Below are 22,009 nucleotides of genomic sequence, written 5' to 3' on the forward strand. Positions count from 1 at the left end.
ATATGTCATGGTTTGGAGATAGTGCAAGGTTTTGAATCTGTTCAGTTTGACATTGGTAGTTATATGTGCACACACGTGTATATAAAGGAGTATTTTTAGTTCCCCGCTCACACAGACCTTCCTCACGGGAAAGATAAGTGATCTATTCTATTATAGCTGTGTTCAAAATGCTGGTTTAAAATTAATACCTTGATTCTGTTTGTTGAGTAGCTCAGAAACAGATGGGCACGTTTGACTTTTTAGGGGAAATGCTAAAGGTTTTGGGGCCACTAAGTACACCCAGATAAATCTTCAGATAATTAAGCTTAGCATTGTATAATTAGGAGAGATAATACCATATTTCATATGTAGTCATTAGACTCCATAGTTCATAAATGTATGTGCTTCTTCTTTTCTTCCCAAGCCTTAATTACCCTAGCTATTGTTAGAGATGGTTCTGCTGCCAGCATTTTTAATTGCATGATCTTTTTCTGAAATACTTCCAAGTAAGTCAGGAAGTTGTGAAATGGAGATGCTGCTATACATTTTACAGCTATCCTGGGTTTGAGTTAATTTATGAAGCTATAGTATATAACAATGGGCTTATTTTCCAGAAAAAGACTCTGATCCATGAACTAATCTTAAATAGAACTAAGATTGTTGTTAGTTCTGAGAACTTGGGCTCAGTCTCAGTCCAATAAATAAAGCCTAGTGTTAGTATTTTGAAAGGAGAGAAAGGTAAGACTACATCATTTGATCACTATGTAAAACCATGGTGTACTGAAGTCTTGGGTGTGTTTGCAGTTCTGATTCTCTCATGGAAAGCCAAGAGTGCAGTCAGCATGGAGAGCAGCAGCATAGATGAATGAAAGTTATCCAGCAGCTTCTTTATGAGGAGCAAATGGCTATTTTTGAGTTCTCTCAGTCTTCAGTAATGTCAATATAAAAGTAGAGCAGAGAGTGATGCAATTTGCACAATGTGACTGAGGGATAAGCTTAGGGCTAGTCTATTCTGAGTACTGTGTTGTCATCCAAGCTTTTTTTCTCTTTCCCTGCCTCTGTGGGGCTTGCAGAGCATGAGGGAAGCAAGAATGAACTTCCATCCTCGTGTACGTGTGATAGCATAAGCAGTTGAGTGGAAGCCAGTTTCCCTCCCTGTGTAATGGCAGGTTAGCAGTCTTGAAGAAGAAACTCTGCCTTTTTATTAATTTGTATCTGTATGTAAATAAAAATGCTGAGTGATAGCAGTTTTTTCTTGTGTATTTTCTTCATTGTTCAAAATTATTCAAATGGTAATATTTTTTTTTCCTCTTTTGCTTTCCTCTGTTTCTTCCTGATGTTTTAATAAAATTCATTCTGTGTGTATAAAACAGGTGGTTTTGGTGGTGTGGTGAGTGAATACTCAGTTTATTTCCAAAAGAAGTACCATATAAACTGCTGTAATGGTGTAATACCAGCACTGCCTGTCAGCCCCAGCTTTGTCCCCTCAAAGGAACAAGTCCTCGTTAAATTGTCATGGTCTTTCTCTGTATATCCTTTCCCTTTGTTCTTGGTCAAGACAAAGATTTTTGTGTGTAAATAAAAGCATCCTTCATCTGCCCACTCCCTGTGACCAGCAAACTCTCTGAACAGAACTATAGTCCTGTGTCTCTGTTATCAGAACAATTATTTATGGAGATTCAGTGCCTGTCGTGCCAAGCACGGAACAACAGTGTCACTTGGGAACTGGAGACCAGTGACACAGCTCTGTGTGACAGTCCCTGGCAAGCCTCCACTTGACCAGTCATGATAACAGAGAGGAATAGAACAAAAAATCAAGACCCCTTTTAAAAAACAAAGATTTTAAAAAGTGTAAGTTTGTATAGTGCACTTAATAATTTGGCGTTTGATGCCATGACAGGATTATGGTTTCTAGAATCAAGCCATTTTTCACCTATCCTAGTACCATAATGAAGCTTCAGAGTTTTTCTTTAGTGCTGTAAAAATGTTTTTTCCTCCTGTCCTCAATGCTCAGATGTTTGAGGTTTGTTCTGCTTTGGTTTTAGGAAATGTTTTTTAATGGAACACAGCAGTTTGCATGCAGGTGACAGGCTGTGACTGGGAAGATCCACCATAATAGTTTTTATTATTAAAATAGCTTTTAACAGAGAGGCATTGCATACTCTTCCATTCTTTTAAAGTATACTGAGTTCCTAATTAGATGAATTTTGGAATGGAAAAGACCTTCTGTCTTTTCACATGTATAAATTTCTTCTTTCCACAGCCGGACCTCTTTGCATTGTTTTGATTACAGCTGTCAGTCTTGTAGCCTCTTCATTCCACATTGCATATTAGCACCTTTCTCTTTTAATAGACTATTACTTTTCTAGCTGTTCAGTTCTTTGCAAATGGTATCTCATCTTTTTCATCAAAAGTGTTTCTTCTTATTCTTCTCAGTTAATATCACTGTGCTGCATTTTGCTGTGGGAGCTTACATAGATATAGGGCTTTGTGATATAGGGGTCTGAGGCTATATATAATGTTGCAAATTGTAGGATAAATCATGATATGAACAGTGCAATGGGGAAGAAGGTAAGGAAGTAGAAATCTATTTTTATACTGATGGGAATTTTGGAGTTTATAATGAATTTTCATTCTCAGAAGGAGGTGAGGCTCTCTGTTCCAGAGCAGATGTAGATTGTAATGGGGCTTAACATTGGTGATAGCTCTACATTAAACTATAGAGCCACCACCACTGGCTCTACAGTTTTATGCCTTTCCTTGCAACCATCAGGTGGTCATATGTCTGTCTGCACCAACTTGTCCAACTTTGACTTCAACTGACAGTATTTCATTGCTTAACACTTGTTTAGCTCATCAGCCTGACAGGCTATTTACAAATTGGGTTTTTTCACTAATTGCACTTCAAGTTGCTTAATCTGAGAGTCTTAATTCTTACTCCAAAAGAAACATTCCTACCCTCCCATCAGATTCCTTCCCAACAATGTTAGTCTTTCACTCCTCATTTTCATGTTGGCCATTTTGACAAGTGTCCTTTCATGTTGTTGTGATTTCACTTTATTGCTTCATACTTTCTACAGCTGGATGTAACAAAGTAATTGTTTCCACTATTCACAGGAACGGTTCAGTTGCAGGTGTGGCTTATGATGCACTTTTAGTCTAAAATAAACACTCTATCCTTGTCTGAAAGAGTTATTTATTTTCCCTGACAGCCTATAGTAGTCTCTCCTTGTCTTTCTTGCCTTTTTTTTTTTTTAACTGACAAAAAGTTCATATTTGTTAAAGACTCCTCAACAGCTAACACCAAGGAAAAAGTGACGACAATGCACTTGCTGAAAGGCCATGAATGAGAAACGAGAGGTACTAGGGACACTACCAGGATGTCACATCATACTGCTTTTCTGTACAGCAGTAATTACGTTTGATGTTCTGCCTCCTCATCCATCCCTTTTTCTGTTCAGAAGTTGTTTTCCTGTAATATTTGGTCTCAATGACTGAATTAAAACTCTTCATCTAGATTTATTTCCTTTGTAGTAAACTACCCATTTATTTTGCTAGAAGCAAGGCTTTCAACTTGGAAATAAACACTTCCACACAATTGAAGTAAACTTCACTCTTTGGTTTTACTGTTGGCAAATCATGTAACTGTCTCTAGGATTGATGCTTAATTTCTAGGTGATTTTTAGTGTGCTTATTAATAAATATCTCCTGTAAATAATAAGCATTATGAATAGCTTTAGTGTGTTATTGCTATGTTCTTTGGTGTCTGTTTTCAGACAGCTGCAGTCTGATATTAGTCATGCACATGGTTCTCTCAACTTCTTTCTCTTCAAAGGTACTTGAGTGTGCTTCATGGACATCATGCCCCGTTTTTAAAAATGAAACATAGCAATACAAAGGTTGACTTTACTCATTTATACTGATGCAGTATAAATCCCTTGAAAATGGGACAGTGGGTTTTTTTTGGTGAGAGAGCAACTAATAATAGAGCTGTCCACTTGCTGCTGTTTTGCTTATTATAGCATCTTAACATTTGGCAGCTCCATGTAGGAATTGTTGAAGATTTGGTTGGTCTGCAATGATTTCAATGGAAGTAGTGTATGTGAATACCCATCTCCTGCACTCCAGACAGCACCTCTGGAGCGTGGTGTCTTTCACTGCTCCTTGAGACCATTATCAGTCTGTGCATTCAGGAAATCCTTTTGGCGACCGTGGTTTTCTTTTGGAGCTGAGAAGTTGATGTGGTGAGGCAGTGATCACAACTCCTTCAGGAGAAGATGTGGAGGATGGAGTGCTGGAGGAGCCTCATCCCCTGGGTTGGTGTGCGGCTGGTGATCATTGTCACTGTCCCGTTTGGGTTCAGTGTGCAAACTTCAATGGAGGCTGTATTTTCAGTACACAGTTTTAAGCCTGACAAAGGTGGGATTTGAGCCAGGGAGTTCCTATAAATTCAAACTCAGGAAGTCCCAGCTGTACATGCCTTGGTCATGGTAACAGATTTTACTCTCAGTTATATTTCAGCTCAGCAAAATTCTGCAAGGGCTTCTCAAACTGATGTGTCTGCCTTTCCCCCACTGCCCCCATCTCTGCTATTTTTTAGTATTAAGTTGTAGATTTTTTTTTCATGTTGACTTTCCTAGAACCACTGTTCAGTTCTTTCTGTAGTCTTAAACGTATTGAGGCTGAAAGTTTATTTTAGATGCTGCTGGCTTTGTTTAGGTTTTTATATTCTGAATTAAAACTATATACTGAAATGCTACCCATCCTTTTTCCTTGCATGTTACATGATTGTCACTACTTTCATAATCTGTTAGGTTTTCTGTCTGTCAGATGAAACTGTTTCTACAGTTCATTATTCTACCTTTCATTTTTCTTTCCTCAGTGTACTGCTGCTTGTGTTTTCTGAAGTTTTATTTACATGCATGCAATTCTGTTCTGTGCTCTCTGCTGTTCTGTGATCAATTCAAAAGGTACATCTGAAGAAATGTATCTAAATGATAACTAGAATGTAATTTAGATTTTAACCCTTTTCTAGCGCTCATAAATTATTGAAAGAAACTAAATATTTTAGAATGCAATTTTCCTACACAAGTCTTTACTCTCAGTACCTTCCCTAGCTTGGAGAGAAACCCCATTGATAATGCTTTGCAAATACCTCTTGCAAGTATTTTTTAGCACTTTCTATCATGATTTACAAGACCATGAAGAAATAATATCCTGAATATCTCTGTTCATTTTCTTTTTTTATGAAAGAAAATAATGCACAAAGCTTGACTGTACAATGAGTAGTCTCCTGCTTGTTTTCAAGTGGGAAGGAGCACAAATTTATGAGTTTATGAAAAATCATTGTAAGAATAAGCCATTCTGTTAGCTTGTGATAGATTGCCTTCTGAATTAGTTCAATCTGTTGTACAAGTTTATTTCTCAAAGACCAAAGATTTTATTATAACTCAAAATATGTTAATGTTATTTCTTAAAATTGGCTATTTATGCATTGGTACCTATTTTCTTATCACAACTTACTCATTTGGCATTATGGTACAGTTTGGTCAGGTTAAGTTTTTCAGTCCTGTTTCTGTTGAAATGTTCTCTTATTCTTCAAAAAATATGCTACCCCTTCCTCACATATGAAGTTAACTTCTTAAACTGTAGTTTCTGTGTGGATCTATCATCTCTTCAGTCATTGTTGATTAATCATCAAGAGTTCTATTCAGTATATGCTACAGTAATGGATCTTTGTAGTTTCTGTGGAGTCCAGCATTTGGGCTGTAACAGGGAAGATAGGATTGCTCCAGCTTCTGTTTTTAAGGCACTTTTTTTTTATACAACCTGTGATGAAAATCCTGCAAAATCTCACTTTGGATGAAGTCAGTGCATAGTCAGGACTTAGTGACTGTACTGCATTGTGGGTGAAGTGTGTTCTCTCCACACCGCACATGGCTGCTGCCAGCTGCTCCAGGACTTGCTGAGTGCTGCTCACTGGAGACTGGCCAGGCTGTGACTTCAGAGAGTGGAGTCCTCAGAAGCCAAGTGCAGCGCCTCTCAGGAAGGAGTTGTGAGGCTCATCGAAGCAGATGAATGAGTTACACTTGGCAGGACATGCAGTAAATGCCTTTTCAGAAATCCAGGTTGTCTGAGAAAGGAGGTGAGTTGCTGAAAGGTGGCATAATTTGGATAATGGAGATTTAGCCTTCAGGCTTGTGCATTTTAAGATCTGTGTGACGGGTTGAAGTACAAAAAGGAAGTACTTTTGCGTAAAATACGCAGTCGGATGGAAAAAGAATATGAAGCTGGAAGCACAGGTCACTTTTCTTCTGCTGCATCAAGATGTCTGATGCAATAAAAGGATTTTAGCATTCAGCTCTAAAAGCTCCTTTAAAAGAAACCAAGACTGGAATTTTTCTGGTGAAAAAGGATTTTGCTGAATGTGTGTGCTTATTTTTTAAGCATTCAGAAATCTGATTTAAGTTTTATAAGACCTTTTGTACAACTATTGAAAATGGAAGCCTGTCAGGAAATAAAGCAGAGGTAAATTTTGAGTCTCCTTCTAAGGATAGGAGCGGAAAGAACTCCATTATATTGATCCGTGTTTTTACAGCACTTAAGAGGTATACATCTTGTGGCTGATATTTTGTGTCAAAAATATTGCATTAGAGATGAAAGTATCTGTTGATGTACTTGTAAAAATTGACAAGTTACTGAAAAATAACCGCTTTTGGTACTAAGACAAATGGTTTCACAATTGTGAAAAAAGCTTCTTTCCTAAGGCTAATTAGCCTGTCTTTATTTAAAGCAGACTTTTCTTTTTTGGCACAGTTTTCGGACTGTGCACAAATGTTCTTTCCTGAAGAAGATTGTCACTTGGATGCTGTTAAAGCTGTCAGGGGAGGCTGAGGAGCAGAGGTAGATCTCTGGCTTGCTTTTATTGCTTAAAGGTCTCCAGGGCAGCCCTTGGGTGCCTGTCGAGGCCTTGTGTAGCAGACATTGTCCACGGGACTGCTGCTGGGGTAGCAGTGATAGTAGTGATGGACATTGTTCCTCCAGTGCCCTTTCCTCCCTGGAAAGCACAGCAGCCTTCCTGATTCATTTCCTCCTTCCTCTTGACCTCTTGCATCCTGTTCATCTGTTTTGCTTGCAAACAGCCCCAGGATGACATAAGCTTTTGAACCTCTCTGTAAGGATGAGAAGGGGATTTTTTCCATGTTACACATCCTCTGATGTGTCAGCTCAATTGAGATGATGTGCAGGTTGCTGCTGAATTTATCAAAGACCATGCAGCTTCTCAGTACCTGAATTTGATTTGTCTGCCTTCATCTTTTAGATTGTTTATGAAATTCCTTTATCATTGATGTGTCTAAACTCTTTCAAATGATTATGTGTTCTGCCTTTTTGTATCTACTTAGTTATTTCCTTCTGTTATTCTCTCTATCCCCTGTATCATGTGTATTATTACTGGTTTCTTGCCATAAAAATATGTAGAATATTTCTCATCTAAAAGAAAGGCTGACTTCATTTTGGAAGTGAAAATCCTTGGTCCTTATGGGTTAAGGGGCTTTGTCTAGATGCAGGAATGAAACAAAATAGTAAGAAAAGCAGCATGCATTGAGAGTTCTTCAGAGTGATGTGAGTTTGTGTTTTTCCAGAATGTACCTTCTTTCTGCTCTTTTTTTTATTTCTTCAGTTTTCTATTAGTGTGTTTGCATATATTATTAGGAAATAGATTAAAAGAACAGCCTGTGCTCATAAATTGTCATTACAGTAGCAGCTGGAAGGTATAAAAGCAGAGATCCTGTTATTGCAGATGCTGTACATATGATTGTCCTGACACTGCAGTTATTTTGGTGTGGGAACTTCAAAGCACAGGTAGTTTTGCTGAAAAGTTGGAGGGGTTTTTTACATTCTGCAGTACCTTCATGAACTGGATTTAGGGATAAAAAGCCAGTCCTTAGGATTCATTAGCATTTGATTCAGTGAAATAATTTTGAGTTTCTTTCTTTGAAAGGACAATGAGTGGAGAGCATTGTTTTTCTATTCTGCTGTTGCTTAATTAACTAGAAAAAGGCCTAATAAAGGTACATCTTGACGAGTTAATACATATGTCAGTAACTTGTTTGAGTTGTATAATTTTGCAAACTATTTCTAAAATTTCTCTTTCGGGTAGGAAATAATTGCCTGTATATGTTTAAGCCTTTAACTTTCAGATCTGTGACCCGTATCTTTGAGTCTGCTCTCATGTGTCTGAGAGATACATGAGCAAAACTTCATTTACAACTTAATTTTAAACGAGCAGAGCTAAAATTAGAGTCAAATTACTTGTCAGAAGTTGTTAGGATGTGATATACCAGACTCTCTTCTCTTGGTAAGGAGACAACCTTGTGCGCTCACAGTTGTCTGAGAGGACAGTAACCATCATTGTTCAACTCTGATATTAGGAAAGCTGAGAATTAAAAAGTCCGACACAACACTTTAAAGTATGACTGCCCCTTAGAGGAAGTTTAATGTGTAGTTTAGCTGCAGTGATTGTAATATGCTTGTGTTAGCCAGTGTTGTTAAAAATGAAGCCCAGTTTTCATGAATTGTTAAGTGAAATCCTTAGCTTCACATACTAGACTGAGAAATTGTGAACTATGAAGACAGAATTGCATTAAAAGTAAATATTTTCTGTAGCCCATGGCAGAATGGTATTTCTGTGCTACTAGAAAAAGAAAGGGGAGAAGAGCCCCTGTGTTTTAGCAGTTTCTTTGCTATCTCTGGAATAAGTTGATATGGGTCAATTTTACTGTTTTGTGGGTTTTTTTAAAGCATGGGGATTGTTCTTTATTTCAAAGAACTTGACTTCTGTCAGTATGTCAGTTTCTGAGGTCTTTGCAATTGTTACTGCTAACTTGCCTTGCCTTTTAAGCTGCGTGTAAGTTCCTGAGTAAGCAAGGAACCTACCCATGCAAACTGAACTCGCAACATAGGACCTTTCTGCTAGCAAGGGATCTGGCTGGAGTTATTCTTCTTTCAGCTGACTGATGAGAGCTTATATCAAGTATTTCTCCCTTCATCAGGTACGACTGGTAAAGCATCATCTCCACCACCCGTGATAGACACGAGACAGATGAGTGAGAAGCTGGAGACGATTTTGTATCAGCTCCGCCAGGTGACTCGGGAGAGGGACGAGCTGCGCAAGCAACTTGCGCTTTCATCTCCTGGCTCCACCTTCGATGACTGCAGGTAAACAGGGAGGAAATGCAGCATTTGCCTTTAGGCTTTGATCCAGTGAAATAATAGTGTTTTCAAGTGCCTTGGCACCTGCTTGCCTGGAAAGCATTAAGGAGCTTGCCATGTGTACATGTTGCTTATAACCTCCTTGCATCCTGGTGAAGGGGCTACATCCACGTTTCAGAGCTTCCTGTTGAGTGCCTATCCCACTTGGTCCAGCAATTTTTCTGTGCGACTGAGGGAGAAGGTTTCATCTCTATTTGAGAAAAGAAAGCAAAAAAGTTGCTTAGGCTTCATGGGCTTTGTTGTAGGAAGAGAAAAAGGATAGTGAATGAAGTATTTGGTGTTTTGAAAACAAGAGTGAAGAAAGGGAAATAGCTCAGAATACTTGGCTGGAGAACAGAAATGAGGAGAGGAAAAAAAATCTCAGCTATTCCTATGCTCCTGCAAAGAGAGAGGTTTGGATTTCTTCTGAGTGGAGTAAATGTTTTTTAGAAGATCAACTTTCTGGTATACATATGTTGGGAAACTTGTAGCAGAAATATGTTGAGAATAAGGAATTCTCCTCCATTGAGCATGCTTTATAAGTCATTTAACAGCCAGCAGGCTTGTCAAGCTCATTCTAATTTGGGGCCTGACGTTATGAGGAAGACAGTAGTCCAAGTATGAATTAATTATAAAGAAAGGTTTTATTGGATAGGCAATATAATTAGTTTATTTTGAATGGTTAAGGATCTGCTAATGTTTAAATGTGTCTGGGTACACTGAGAACTTTTTGCCTGTACATGTATAGAACCTTGGAAAAAAATTGTGTATCACTGAATCTGAAATAAGAGCAAAGAATAAATTTTCTGGGAGGTGTTGCCATCCTGTGTAACTTTTCTGTACCTTAATGTTGTTGTTGCTTGCTACTTAATCAGCTGTGTCTGTATGCGGTCAGGTGGTTAATTAGATTTTTTGTCTGTATGAGAAGGTTAATATTTGAACCGGTGAACTGGCATAGAGAGAATCTGGAGGTTTTATAAACTCAATAGCTTCTTATCTTAATGCCCCCTTCCTCCCTCCTTGAGTTCTGAGGGCTCCTTTAAGAGCATCATCTTCTTTGTAACCATCTCAAAGCATTGTGGGGATGGGAAGGGAAAAGATTGTCAAATGTCAACATCTTCTGCTCAGTTTCCAGTTAGTTAAATAGAAGGATTTTTTCTTTGAAGTTACTGGAGCTTAGGCATAGAGGATTTTATAGCTCACAATAATCTTCTGCATAATCCAGGATGCTATTAATAAAGTTCTGATGAGCTGTCCTCTAGCCTGCCCTAGTTTTCCTTTCTCAAATCAATCCTTTACTTTCAGTGTAGGATTTGGATGCTGTATGAAACATGAACGTTTACAGCTTCCAGAACAGCCCATCAAAGTAAACCTTGTATTTGGGCAGTCCCTGGACAGAGTACGTATTAGATGGAGAATGCTGGCTTCCAAACAATCAAACATTTCAAGAGTGGGAAATTAATGAAGATTATTATTGACTTACTTCTTCTTCAGTGTAAAAGCAACTACTGCTCCCACCTGCATACACATCTCTATTTTTTGAAATCTTACTGGTATTTGTTTTACTTTTTGAATTCTTTCCTCTTATAAAATTAATCTTCATCCCTCCGGGAATCCAAGCTCAGACTTGGTAAAATGTTAATACTCAAGTGTGAAAGCTGAGAGATGATGATGTGGGTAGTGACTTTTACTACCCTGGCTTTATTTTCCTGGCTGTGTGTGCTGCTGTAACTATGGCTGTACCAAACACAGGTGGTGCAGAGGCAGACCTTGGCACGTCACCTTGGATGCTTCACCATAGCTCACAGCACATTTGAGTCTGGACTGTGCTGGCTGAGGAGGTTGCAAAACAGACAGCTGTTTTCCAAAGCAAATGTTGACTAAGTCTAGAGCAGTGGCAGAGGTGCCACAGCAGTGGATCGTGATGTGCTGAATCAGATCAGCATGTGCCATCCTGCTGGCCAGGAGTAGGATTGCTCATACTGTGCCTGTGGATTGACAGTGACTGTACATGTGCTGGAGATAAAGTGAAGGTTTGACCAAGTAATTTAGCATGCTCAAATTGCACTTTATGGACTTAAATCTGCTGTTATTACTCACATAATAGTAACAGTAGAAGAGAACCACAACACGAATAAATGCCCTGAAAATTGTGTTTCATAAGAGACTGTTTTGTGTGTTATCTGTAATAATTGTTGCAGTTACATTAGTAAATGATAACTCCTTAGAAGGTGTTAGGTAGGAGTGCCCACAAAATTGGACCTGTGGTAGGCATTAGCTTTTATGTGAGCATCAGTTTTATGTAAATGTCAGTCTGGCTGTGACTTTGTTTTACAGCCAGGGTAATTCCCCTATAGCGTGAAGGATTTTGGGCCTTTGACACTAGCATTTTAAGTTTTGTTAATGTTTGAACAAGTACTTCCAAAGTAGTAACTGATACTTCTCCTTTATTGAAATTGTAACTTTTAGTATTTTCTGGGGCATTTTAGCATAAAACTCTGGTGGTCTTGCTTAAACAAGAGTCAGCCACTACATGCAGTTGAATTGACTACTGTCTTGCAACAGTTTTGATTTTTGACTTCTCACCAGTATTCCTTCTTCTCTTATTCCTGTTTTTCTTGCTGAGACATAAAGCCTTGCAACAGCAGTGTGGAACATATGGCTAGGATATCCATGTGGTTTTTATTTCTTATACGTGAGGTAGAATGCAGAATGTTGTTGGTGGCATTGTTGGTCTTTGCTCGCTGTGTAGGTTGGCTAACTTGTGTAGTTACCTTCATGGTCTGCATAAGTTCATAGGTGGTTTGTTGGGTTTTTAATGTTGGTTTGGGTTTTGGTTGGTTGGTTTTGGTTATGGATTTTTGTTTGGTTGTTTTTTTTTTTAAATAATGTTAATGTTACTTCAACAACATATAAAGCACACATGATGGATGTTAGACTTGTAGAACAAGTTTCACCATAGCTTTCAGACTGGCTTAATAGTTTAATATGACCATCAACAGCTAGTAGGTTGCAGTAAGCTTGATGTCACAGCTGAGAGTAAAACTGTACTCCAATTAATGCTGTCATTTAAGACTGTGGTGGACAGATGGTATCTACTTTCAATAATTTCACCCTGAGGTCTAATTTAAATCAATAACTTGGGTTTTAATGATTCTGTCAAGGGTGTAAACATTTCAAATCAAGTTTAACTTATGCTAACTACATCTGTATTTTAAAAGAATAACGCTTCACTAGTTGCAGTGATATCTGTAATACTGTATGAGTAAGATACAGTTTTTGATACCCATCAAAAATGAATTTAAAAATACCATAAAAGACACCCCTGTAGGCAAGATTTATGTGATTTTGGATTTTAATTGTTGGTCAAGTTTTTAATCAAGGAGGGAGTTTTTGTTTTGTTTCTTCCCAGAAGCACTTCTCTAGAGAAAGGAGAAAAGGAGGAACATTCAAAGGCCTCAGTATTCAGCAACCCATATGCAGCTGAGTTGCCAAAAAGTACCTTATATCATACACACACTCCCAGAAAATCTGTGAACCAGATGTGGCTGGCATTTCTTTTTTTAGGTTTTAGTTTATTATTATTATTATTTTTCTAACAACTGTTACCACTTCAGTAGTGCAAAACCATTTTCATTTTGATTCAATTGCCAGCTGCATTTCAGTTCCAGAATCCATGTTGCTGTTTTTTGTATGAGGCAAAGAAAATTCTCATTGCTTTTCAGGCTGTGCTTCCAGAGAAGCCATTTGGAGGAGTGTGAGGTTTGAGGGAGGAAGAGTGATCTGTGCAGCAATGGAGCAAATCTGATATGAGAACAAGCAGAGTTGAATTAGAAAGCAATTGTTTTCTTTTGGAGGCATTAGTTTTCTCTTTTGATGGTTTGCTTGTTTTTTTTTCTCATTGCCTGTGGGGTCATAAGAGACTCAGGAGATGATACAGGGACAGATGTCAGAAGCTTCATTTTGAAACTAGAAAATTCAATGGTGTGAAAAATCCTATGACTGTACAGAGGAGGAACAATTCAATTCAGTCTCTTAGAAGCTTAGTGCTACAAAGCAAGAAGATATAATCCTGCTAATTTAGTTTCTAGCATATATACAAATCTAATTAATTCTAATCTACAAACAAGGTATCATGTACAAGTACCGTACATTCTAGACATAATCTATGCTGTCAATTTCTTGACCATGTAGGTTGTTTTAGAAAATTGCTCTCCCAATCATCCAAAAGAAATTTGAGTAAAAAATTTTATTTTGATAGATTTTGGCATTTATTTTGAAAAATGCTTGTTGGAGATTATATTGTGTTGGAGATTACTAATAACCCAAATTTTGTTCAAATAGTTATCTTAGAGAAATGTGTGGTAGACACTGACATGTTTTCCCATTATTTATTGTAGCTTAAAATAATATGGTAGCACACAAACAGGTGTGTAATTCAGCACAATGACTTGGTCAAACTCTGCCAGCACAGATGTCTGTGTTTGCTATTCTATTGGAAGTCTTTGTCTCAAGTCTAACTGTCCTTCCTAGGGAGTTAAAGGCAAAGTTCTCTAGATGCTGCCTTTGAGAAGCTTTGTTTAGCCCAGGCCTCCATTCACACCCAGCTGACTTTGGCAGCCTCTTGCAGCCCTGCCCTTGCTGCAGGTCTGGGCTTTGTCACCGCCACTTGAGTGTGGTGGCCCAGGAAAGCCAAGTGTGCTGTGATGGACTCATTCTTGTATCAGTGGGAGTTCTGTTCTGTGCTCGTGTTGCTTCTCAGAAAAGAGGAACATGCAGGTTCAGTATTTTTGGCCATATTAGTGATAATTAGACAGAATCATCCCATTATGGGATGTTGCATTGCAATATAAAATTAATGTAAGTTCAAGTCAGTGACTTCTTATTAGTGGCTCCATCTTAAAGGGAATTGGTCAATATTTAAATTAACGCATATTAAACCTAAGTGTCAACAGTTGTGTGATAACACTTTTATTGGATAATAATTTCCCAGGCTTTCCATTCACTTTAGTACTTGGTGTTTGACCCCATATTCTTTTTCTCTGCTAGGCCTAGTCCAAAACCAAATCATGATTATGAAAGGCTGAAGATTCAGTGTATGAAGGCCATGTCAGACTTACAGTCTCTGCAGAACCAGCACACCAAGACACTGAAAAGGTGTGAAGAAGCAGCAAAAGAAGCAGATTTTTATCAGTAAGTATTAGTAAAGCTGTGCAAGGTAAGAGTTTACCAGTCTGTGCTCTATCAAACAGTATTAGAATGTGGTAAGCAGTTAATTTATTTAATACTGTTTTCCACTTAAATTGCGAGATAGATAAAATCCATCAGATAAAACATTTCTGGCCCGTTTGAAATGATCAAGTATGGACTGCCTGTTTTACTTTTAGGAGTTTGAGATAGGATCCCCAGTGTGTTCATGGGATCAAAAAAGGAAGCCTGATTACTGATTTGAAGTTGCAATCTAACAGTTTTACTGTCAAGCTAGAGAGCAGAATATAATCCAAGAGAATGGAATTTCTTACTCTCTTTTAATAGATTGTGATAGTTCTTGTGACAATCTGTGTAAGTTACAACACAAATTTAATTCAACTGTTATTTTCTACCACAGTAGTTGTTAAACCTTTGTGTTCTTTTTAAAAAAAAGTTTGCCTTCTAAAGACTATCATTTGCATTGCAGTCTGAATGACAGATTAGTAGTCTGCATGCAAATATTATATATGCTTGATTGTGGGAATATAATTGGGAATATAATTTGTGAAAATGCTTTTCTTTTTCTTTTTAGCAGGGTGTTCTAATTTTAAGGAAATTTTTTTAATGCTTTGGTCATTCTATGCAGGGAGCATTGGTATTTCACTTCATAAGAAAGAAATGCAACATATCTTAGAACACAAATTTTTATATATAAATACATATTTAAATATTTACCAGCAAGTATGAGAGTTTAAGTGGAATCATTCTGTTTCAACAATAGAAATACTTGTCAGTATTCAAAATGTAAGTTTTGATCTCTAGTAGTAAAATACATTCACTTGACTTATCTGCTGTTTTTCAGCATTGCTTTAGTGTAATTTTAGGCTTGTAGTTTGAATTTTAATCTGGATTATAGCCTTCTCATGTGACTCTCAGTTGTTTAAGTGAGAGTGTATTTCTTTCAATAATTATAGCTGCCATAATGAACTTTGGAGGAAATTTTTCTCTTGAGTGTAGTTGAAACATAGACATTATAGTTTTCTTGGTTGTAGAGTTTTTTTTAATAATTCGGTGTGGTTTTTTTTTGTTTTTGAAACAGTAGCACACAAGGAGATTTTTGTCATTTTCATCTGTGTTTTGTTTAGCTGCTGTTCAGCTGAGGAGCTCAAGACAAAGTGGAAATGATTGGTGGGATGATGGCTATTATCTCAAGAATCATCATATTATGCTATTTGTCTGCCTGCTTTTAATGGCTATGAAATGGCATTGACAGGTGGCATAAATCCATCATCTCTTCTGATGAGGTTTAAGGATGCTGTGTATGTCTGTGTATTTTCACCCTGTTGGTTTCTGGTTTTGTTTTGTTGTGGTTTTGTTTTTGGGTTTTTTTTTTTGTTTTTCCCTGGTGCTTGGAATACACCAACATGCAGAACTGAGTTAGTTTGACCTGCTTTCTTGGTAGGAAACTCATGCTTGAAATGAATTCCTCCAGGACTTTGTCCTTGCAAGCTGGCCTCTCAGAGTGTGCTTTGTGTGCCCTGACAGCACGCTGCACAGCCGGCTGCTGAGCGACCAGTCCCAGCTGAAGGAGGACATGGACACGCTGAAGAGGAAGAACACACAGCTGGTGAGGGAGCACAACCACCTGCAGCAGTCCTGTGAGGAGATGAAGAGGCTGCACGATGAGGATCAGAAGGAGATAACAGACCTGCGCAGCCAGCAGCAGCAGGTGAGCCACGGCCTGTGCTGGGAGAGATCCTGGCTTCTACCTTCCATAGGGAAATGGGATTGTGCAGTATTGCTGCTTTTAGAGTGTCTTACTGGGTCCCAAACAGCCTCCTTGCCTTGTACAGTATTGGAGAGACAATGACATCTTGATTGCTAGTTGATTTTCTTTGCCTAACTGGAAAAAAAATGTGTATTTAAATGCAGAGATGAAAAAGTGTACTTGAAGATGATATTTGCGTGATTTTTTTTTTTTTGAATGGGTAGAAAGGTATCAGAAAGCTAACTGGAAGTTGCAAAGTGATTAAAAAGATTACTGTTTTCCTAAGGTATTTTTATGGGACAGGGTTTACTTTAAACTTGCATGCAATGTTTGTTGTTGATTTTTGGTGAAGAATCACAACAAGTTGATTCATGTTTTTGAACTTGAAACAAAAAGAGACAAAATTTTCAGGACTGGAAGAGTTGGACATTTCAGATATTTGTATCACACGCTGTTTCCAGGTCAGTGTTTTTCACGTATTCTAGAAATTTAAAAAACAGTAATGCTAAGGAGCAACTGGTTGTATCAGGTCCACTGTTACCTAGGAAAAAGTCTGTTCATTTAGTTAGAATTGTTACAGTAGCATGTGGAATGGTTAAACAGAGTATCTGGGTTCACTGTGTGTAGGCTGAATCACAGGGCAAACTTGCAAGTCAAACATTAGGCTTCAGAAGCAAAATCTATGCAAGCCAAAATAATTATTTGCTAGGGCAGGAGGGGCAAAGGTCAAAGCAAGCTGGATATGCTGAATGGTACTTTAGGAGGTGCTTGAAGATGTGCAAGGAGGACTGAAGATAGGTTCTTCCTCTTTGTCCATTTTTCTAACACTGGCTTGTGAGTTCTGTTGTGAAACTGTTTAGTGGATCGGTTCAGAAGATAGCAGAAAATATTTACTGTGTCATCCTGGGCAAATAGCATAATTAGTCTGTGCTTCAGTTTCCCAGTCTGCAAAGCAAGGATGCAAAACCTCTGAGAGAAGGCTGTTCTTCTTTGCCATTCTGTCCTGAAGCTTGGAATTATCTGGAAGCACAGAAGGAGGCTGATGTATCATTGTCAGGGTTGATTTAAAGAAATCCAGTCTTATGTCAACATCATGATTAAACCTTTAAAGAAAATGATGTATGTGACTCTTAGTGGGAAAATCGTCTAACTCCATTTCTCAGCTTGTCAGAGTGATTCATGATGTCTTGAAGGGGTGCCAAAGTCTTATCTTGTCCCTGTAATTTCTCATATGAATTAGTCTAACTCTCTGTTGATCCCTCTGACGTGTTGTTTCATTGTCAGGCCATAACAAAATGCATCTTGGTGGCCTCAGAGAGCACAAGCTTTTGATCAAATTACTCTTTGTGTGGGATTGTCATGGATTTGCTGTGTAGCAGCTGACCAGCTTAAGTTTCTGCAGCTCACATATGGAGTTTCATGTTGCCATGGCTGTGTTCCTTGGGCCAGCTGGGACTATTTACTTTCTTTCACTGGGATTTTGAATGGGAGATGTTTATTGCACTGGTGCCTCCATCTTCCTTTGGTAGGTCTGTGTTAGCAAGTTTATGCTGAATTCCATCAAATTTCTTGTGTATTAAGTCTTCTTTAATTATTTAGTGTGTTTTCAACATAAAGACATTCTATATATGCTTTAGACAGTGAAAAGTGGTTTATTTGAATTGCTAAATAATTTGTTGCCAAAGCTGTTCTTAAACTCATTTGGGTAGTAGTCTTGAGGAAAATGGCTTTCTTGGGTTTAAGTCTATGTATTTGCGTTTTACGTATGCCTACAGTTTACCAAGTGTTCAGCTTATCTGAAGTGGTTCACTGAAGCATGCTGGCTAATCATGTGTCCAGCTCTGTGTGGGTTGTGCTGCTGAATCCATTGAGGATTTTGATATGTGTGGAAATAGCCCAAGTGCAGTCTTGTTCCAGGGCCACTTTTATATATCCTGGCTAGTTAAAGGAGACCAGTGTCAGGCTGCAGAACTTTGTTCTGTTATCTTGCCTGTGTAGCCAAGTGGTATATTAGCAGTGACAGTGAAGAGTGGGCAGCCTCTTGCTCTCCCCTTCCCTTCTGGTCTGCAGGCATGCAGGTTCCTCCGTGTTCAGGAACTGGCCCTTACTCAAATATAAATTACAAAAGATGAGGAGCCCATTTGTGCAGCATAGCTGCTGCATGTTGGGTTTCAAATTTTTACAGTGCTCATGTTTTCTTCTGTCTTCCTTCTAGTTCTTCAATCCTATTTTATTTTCAGATAGTTAGGGATACCTCTGTAGGCTAATTGTCAGTATTATATAATTCTTGGCACCTCTCTATATAGGGTATCCCTGTTTCTTTGCGCTGCTCTATCAGGGCCAGATTTCAATTTAAAAGACAAAACCAGAAAAAAGAAGCATAGAACAACAACAAAAAAGCTTACTGCTTTATTTCAGGCATATTTTTTGCCTTTTGAGAATGAGCAAGAACTAGATTTGCTGACACTTATTAGGACTTTGTTGCTGCTGGTCATGTATCATCAGTGTTGCAATTTACAGCAAGATTCCTACGTTGATGTAAATTAATTTAAAACTAAGATTCAGGTCAGGCTTTATTCATGTTTAAATGGATTTTTCTCTTTCTGTTCATCTTTTATGTATGCTTTTTGAAACCCAGACCTCTGTGGGAAGTTCTCAGATGAAATATTGTATGAATATTAAAATAATATGCCCGAGTGTATAACATATTTTGGGTAGATCTTATTTTCATTATGCTTTTAATTATTTAATTAAGTCAGAGGGTACAGGCAACCTATCATGAATGCCACCTCGTGGGCATCTCCTGAATTGCCACTGTCATCTTGGTGATAAGTAGTGATTGCCTCTTGTTAAAACTAGAAGTTCTTCAAAAACAACTTGGTTTTAATAGGTGTTCATAACAATTGCCATAAGAGAGACATTTTCATACACTTGTGCTCTTGTGATAAAGCAGATGTTTAACTCAACAGAAAGCAGATGTAATTATGCTTAGAATAACAGTGGCACTTGAAAGAAGTTCAGTATTTCCTTAGTCATTAAAAAAAAGATTACTGAAATTGGTCTATATATTTTTGTTCTAATTCTGTTGCTTATGTATACATTTAAAATCAAATTTCTTGAACTGATTAACAGTAAAGGTTATTGATTCCTGGCATTTTTTTAAGGTTATGAAGCAAAATGGATCATCAGAGATACTAAATAAACTTTACGACACGGCCATGGACAAGCTGGAGGGCGTGAAGAAGGACTACGACGCCCTGAGGAAACGGTACAACGAGAAGATCGCGAGCCACAACACAGACCTGAGCCGCCTGGAGCAGGCTGAGGAGGAGAACAGGCGTCTGCAGAAACAGATTGACATGCTCATGAAGCAAAGGGACACAGCAATTCATTTCCAGCAGCAATATTCATCCTCTCTTAGGAGGTATAACTGAATTTTCATACCTTTGACTTATCAATGCTAACGTAGCATCTTACTTCCATTGTGCTAGAATCATAAATAACTTTCTAATATTTTTTCTAAAATTTTCCTCTAGTGTATGTAATCTTGCTGTGATGAGTAAGCATGTGTATTTATATAAAATTTTCTGGAAGATTCTAGAATGTGTGATGGGGTTGCTAATTTGGAGTAATGGTGGAGAAATTTTCGTACAAAAATGGTTTCCTATTTACAGTTTTGGAATTGTATGAGGAATTTTAACCATTGTTTAGCTTGTGTGAGGAAGGCCTACCTTACTTTTCAACCTATGTTTATTTTTAGTTGTAGATACATGAGTCAAATATAACCAGAACTTTGTTAAACCTCAGGCTTTGTTCTAAACAAATTCTTTAACTCATGGCAAGCCTGTGTCTATATGTCCTTATTTAAATACTAAAAGCAAATCAGTAAGGGAATATAATTTCTACAGATGTTTCACAAATGAAGATCATCTCAAGCCTAAGTTAACTTTTCATGGTGTTAGAATTGCAGACTGTGGAGGACTTCCTTTAGGAAGGAGCAGAGTTCTCTGGCTGCAGGTGTTTGGGAGTCTTGCTTCACTGAGAAGATGCTGCTACAAGCAGCGCACATGTTAAAATACAAGGGCACAGACACTCATAGCACACTTACCCCCTCTCTGCTCCTTGGTACCAAGCCTGGTACCAGTTAACCATATGGGGTGGGAAGGACATCAGCACGCACGAGGACTGCAGAGAGCATCCATGGGTGTGTTAGGAATGGTTTCATTGACTGTTAGGGGTGATATGCAACTAACACAGACCAAAGCCAAAAATGGTTTTCTCCACTTTCGTAAATGGTTCCTTATAATTGTTATAGTTCAGTCCTTAAATAGGTTCTGTACTATTCCTTAAGGTTCACTAACATTCCTAAAGCAGTGGTTATTTTGCAGCATAGAGAATGCATTTTCTAACAAGTCTTCTGGCATTATGTTTTATCCACGGATACATGTGGTTACCCAGCCAAATCCTTAATGTATGAAAATGAGTAACAAGTGTCTTACTGATGTTTCTGCTTGTTTTCAGGTTTGAATCAGTACAGCAGGAACTAAGCAATGCCACAGCACAGAACAAAGAGTTACAGAGAGAGATGGAGAGATTACAGTCAGAGGTGACAAGGTTCAAAACAATGCAGCTGAAAGCAGCCAAGGATGCAGAAAAATACAAGGAAGAGAGGGATTCAGTTTTCAATGAGTACCGCCTCATCATGAGTGAGAGGGATCAAGTAATCAAAGAGGTAGATAAGCTGCAAACAGAACTGGAGCTTGCTGAGTCCAAGCTGAAGAACACTTCTTCTGAGAAGCGAGTGGCCAGTGAAGAGATGGAAGCTTTGAGACAGGTACTAAGCATTGTTTTAGTGGGGAAGGGAAATGAGTGTATGCTGTCGATGCTGGAACCAGGAATGTATAACTGATTAATGGAAAACAGGATCCACTGCAAAGAGGGAGTTGTGTTCTGATGTTTTCCTATACAATACCTTTTTACTGTCAATTTCCATGTTTGAACAGAGTACCTGCCTGCTGAAATTTCCTATACACTTAATTCTGTCCTGCATATTATAAATCCTTTCCTTTGCTCTGTTAGTCTTTTAAATCTTCTTAAGTAATACTTTCTATAATAATATAGCTCTGAATGTCCATTATTTTAAACCTTTAACCTCTACAGGAAGGACTGGATACTATCTGCTGTGACTTAAGACAGTACATGATCAAGTAATCTTGAATGCTTAGGCAAAGCCTGTGCTGACATGCATGTTCTTACTCATTTGCCCTTCTACTGCCTCTAAGTTAAAGGGGATATTTTCAAGATTTTTTTTCTTTAGAATTTAGGTATGCCTTAAAGTGTGTAAAACCAGAACTTTCCAATATGTTCTTGAAATGCTTGTTTAACAGCCATGTCAGAATGAAGCTGTTATGATTTGCAGAACAGTTTGCTGCTGAGTTTCATTTCTGCTGACATGCATTCACTTTACTATTTGGTTTACAAATACTTAATTCAGCATGAAATACATACAAGCAAATGTATTCCGTTGCCTATAAATCTATTTTAGTCTTTTCATAGCATTACATCTGAACAAAATATTCTTACAAAAAATTAAAGGTGGAGCATTCTTTTACATAAATAACACTTTTTTTTTGAGGAACATAAGTGAACTGTGACGTGTGGCATCGGAGCTTCTAAGTATGACTAAATTCTGGTGTTTAGAAGTCATATTTTCCAGCCCTGCATATTTGTCAGCTCAGTAATTCAGCTCTACAGTGAGTGAGGTTTTAATATGTTTCATACCTCTTCTACTTTCATCAAAGCATTTAAGCCAATCAAAAC

The 22,009-nt window shown here is 38.0% G+C and overlaps 1 protein-coding gene across 6 annotated transcripts in view; it reads left to right on the plus strand.

The window, feature by feature from the left end:
- The window catches only part of DLG5 (discs large MAGUK scaffold protein 5), a 96,336-nt gene that overhangs the window by 37,563 nt on the left and 36,764 nt on the right, over nucleotides 1-22,009 (plus strand). For all 6 annotated transcript variants that reach the window (XM_074544752.1, XM_074544757.1, XM_074544758.1 and 3 more), the window contains exons 3-7: nucleotides 9,033-9,198; nucleotides 14,281-14,424; nucleotides 15,967-16,150; nucleotides 19,354-19,613; nucleotides 20,711-21,023. In XM_074544752.1, the coding sequence (XP_074400853.1) occupies nucleotides 9,033-9,198; nucleotides 14,281-14,424; nucleotides 15,967-16,150; nucleotides 19,354-19,613; nucleotides 20,711-21,023 (1,067 nt within the window). The remainder of the gene's footprint in view (nucleotides 1-9,032; nucleotides 9,199-14,280; nucleotides 14,425-15,966; nucleotides 16,151-19,353; nucleotides 19,614-20,710; nucleotides 21,024-22,009) is intronic.

The sequence above is a fragment of the Zonotrichia albicollis genome, chromosome 7, assembly GCF_047830755.1.
Source record: "Zonotrichia albicollis isolate bZonAlb1 chromosome 7, bZonAlb1.hap1, whole genome shotgun sequence".
NCBI lineage: Eukaryota > Metazoa > Chordata > Aves > Passeriformes > Passerellidae > Zonotrichia > Zonotrichia albicollis.